The sequence below is a fragment of the Octopus bimaculoides genome, chromosome 26 (genome assembly GCF_001194135.2).
Source record: "Octopus bimaculoides isolate UCB-OBI-ISO-001 chromosome 26, ASM119413v2, whole genome shotgun sequence".
NCBI classification, from domain to species: domain Eukaryota; kingdom Metazoa; phylum Mollusca; class Cephalopoda; order Octopoda; family Octopodidae; genus Octopus; species Octopus bimaculoides.
In genome coordinates this window covers 24,999,433-25,002,881 of record NC_069006.1, presented here as the reverse complement: position 1 = coordinate 25,002,881, position 3,449 = coordinate 24,999,433, and the positions used below count along the sequence as shown (strand labels likewise).

Genomic DNA, 3,449 nt, shown 5'->3' with positions numbered 1-3,449 from the left:
TGTGGCTGTGTGGTAAGAAGCTTCCTTCTCAACTACATGGTTCCGGGTTCAGTCCCACTGCATGGCACCTTAGGCAAGTGTCTTCTGCTATAGCCACGGGCCGACCGAAGCCTTAGGAGTAGATTTGGTAGACTTCTTGACCTACATACCTGTCCTCTCATCCACCCATCCCATATACAAATAATGCTAACACTGATTTTTTTTTTTTTTTCCACAATGACAAAAAACTGTAAAATATTTTCTTGGTTCATATCAGTGCATTTCCCTCAAGCTGCATTTTATGACCTTGAAATGAAGCAAGCTGACAACAATAGCAACAACAACAACGTGGTATGTTGTCACTGGTATCATCATCATCATCATCATCATCATTGTCAACAATACTTGTTCACCTGTTCCGCTTGGATTAATGTCATTTAGTGAAAGCACCGACGATGTACGCACTGTCTTTTCAAAGGTCACACTGTTTATATAATATATATATATATATATATATATATATATACTGTGTCTGTATAATTGTATGTGTGTGTGTGTACATATTTGTATGTATATATATATATATATGAATGTATGTATGAACTTGGTCTGTATGTATATATATATATGTGTGTGTGTGTGTATGTACTTATATGTACGTGTATATGTATGTACTTGTATGTACATGTGTGAGTGTGTATATCTACATGTATGTATGTATATGTGTTTCTATATAAGTGCGTATTATACACACACGCACGCATATATATATATATATATATATATATATATATATTTATAATAATCAATTAAGTAAACAGAAGATGGAATTGGTATAACTCTTCTGTTTACTTAATCAATTATCATCTCAACTAACGATGATAACAGTGCAGAATTCCTGAAGTCAATCCAAAGGAAACACACCCCGACTGTGGATGACACCAGGTAGCCCAAACTGTGGAAGTGCTTTACTCAACACATCAGCACACTAATTGAGGTATACTCGTTAGTCCAACATATCACATATACATTTATACACACACACACACACACACACACACACATTCCTGTGTAGTGCACACGTCGTCATATAATGTATATTAACAGATTCCGCTATTTTCTGCTCTACATTTACAGGTATTTGCCGATGTCTGCATCTACTCACTCGGACGTAGATAATTACAGGTACATCGTAAACTTTGAATAAACCCTGTTCTTTATATATTTCCTAACGCTTTCCTCGCCTCATCTCCTTTCCTACACAACCAGTATCTCTCACTTGCCAACGTTTCCTCATACACCTACATGCATACATATATATATATATATACACACACACTTCTGATTGATAAAGCTGGTTAATAATCGGTAGAAGTGCATATTGGTACCTGCTTGGATTATATATCCCCACCAACTCAAAATTTTGGAAAAAAAGAGTCAAAAGGAAGAGTAAATATGGTTAGGCAGCTTTTTAATCACTACAAATGTTTCGATATATACAGATCCTCGTATATACAGGATTTAAAGTTAAGTTGAAATTAAATTATGTAACGATTTACCTATATAAGAAGATCCATAAGAATACTACCAGCTATTTGGGAATTCTAAGGCTGAACGAACTCTATTTGTACTCATATATGTTCTTAATAGAACACACCTCAACTGTATGTATAGATATGTATGTATATTGCCCTTCTCCGGCTGTCATCTATTTTACAACGTTCACCCTCCTGGGGTCAGCTTTCAAGACTTCTGCCCCTTATCTTTCTTGGTCTTTCTCTTCCTTCGGTTCCTTCCTCTTCCGGTGGCTTGGCATTTCTCTACTTCTCTTCGTCCGTTTGCATCACAACTCCTTGTTTTCTTCTTTTTCCTCGTGCATAATACTACGTCTGATTTTTTTTTTTTCATGTGTAGAGAGAGAGGTAGGAGGAGGAGGAGGAAGTGAATAAGTAGTCCGTGATCAGCTTTTATAGGTTGTTAAGTAATATGCGCTCTAGGTAAGACACTAGTGTGTGTGTGTGTGTGTGTGTGTGTGTGTGTGTGTGTGTGTGTGTGCGTGCGCGCGTGCGCGTGTGTGTGTTTCAATTCGTTTAGCCAGGTGATTGTGGGGGCGGGTGGGCTGTAGTAAGTGATAAAGGTAAGGGAGATATTACGCACGGCACACTGCCCCTCCTGGGACTGTTATCTCTGATCCCTGCCGTTCAGTGCTGCTACTGAATCAGCAACTGTGGGAGCGAGCTTGGTTTGTAAGATCCCTGTAGCTCTTCCTCTTCCGCCTCCTCTTCACCATCGCTTCCACCCGCAGTCCCCCCTCCTCCTCCACACCCATGCACTCCCCCACCGTCGCTGCCACCATATCGGATATATTTATCATGTCTCCTGACTATGCATGTTTATATATTACGTAAGTGTATGTGTGTGTATGTATTTCCCTGTGTGTGTGTGTATTTATGACTATATGTGGGTGTGTATGCCTTTATGACTGTGATTATGTATTTGACTATATGTGTGTGTGTATGTATTTGACTGTGTGTACGTATTTATGACTGTGTGTGTGTGCATATTTATGACTGTGTGTGTGTGTGTGTGTGTGTGTGTGTGTGTGTGTGTGTGTGTGTGTGTGTGTGTGTGTGTGTGCATGCAAGCAAGCAATCCTGTGAATATGTGTATTCTTGGGTATGTAAATAACAATGTATATTTAACTTCTATTCTTACTCTAATGTGTGTGTGACTGGATTTGTTTGTAGCTGTATATGTAAATGGTGAGGTATATTCCTATTTTAATATATAAATATATATGTGTGTGTAATTTTGGAGCGTGTATGTGTTGGTGTGTCTGTGACTGTGTAAATAGTGAGATACATTGAAATTGTGTTCCTCTTCTCCAATATCCTTCCAGCTTCAGTTTTTTGACACAGATTTCACCTTGGCACTATTTATAAGTCTGCTTCGCTATCTTTGAGGACATTTGATATTTTAGTTCCAGTTTCCTTGTCTTGTAACAATTCTTCATATTTCAAGACTGGCATATACTTGCAGATATTTTATTATTATTATTATTATCATTATCATTATTATTATTATTAGGTGGCGAGCTGGCAGAATCATTAGCATGCCGAGCAAAATGCTTAGCGGCGTTTCGTCTGCCACTACGTTCTGAGTTCAAATTCCACTGAGGCTGTCTTTGCCTTTCACACTTTCAGGGTCTCAATGAATTAAGCACCAGTGAAACAGTGGGGGTCGATGTAATCGACTAGTCCCCCTCCCCCCAAATTTGAGGCCTTGTGCCTCCGGTAGGAAAGGGTTGTTGCAGCGAACTGGCAGAATCATTAGCACTTTGGGCAAAACACTTGACGGCATTTCATTTGTCTTTATGTTCTGAGTTCAAATTCTGCTGAGGTTGACTTTGTCTTTCATCTTTTCAGGTTCAATAAATTAAGTACCAGTAATTGACTCCTCCCCTTCCCCCC

General features: G+C 38.9%; 1 protein-coding gene across 5 annotated transcripts in view; it reads left to right on the top strand.

Moving 5' to 3' along the window:
* The window catches only part of LOC106871852 (TNF receptor-associated factor 4), a 59,329-nt gene that overhangs the window by 18,602 nt on the left and 37,278 nt on the right, over positions 1-3,449 (top strand). For 2 of the 5 annotated variants that reach the window (XM_014918575.2, XM_014918576.2), the window contains exon 2: positions 1,117-1,164. The exons of the other annotated variants lie outside the window; for them this stretch is intronic. In XM_014918575.2, the coding sequence (XP_014774061.1) occupies positions 1,117-1,164 (48 nt within the window). The remainder of the gene's footprint in view (positions 1-1,116; positions 1,165-3,449) is intronic. 5 annotated transcript variants of the gene reach the window in all.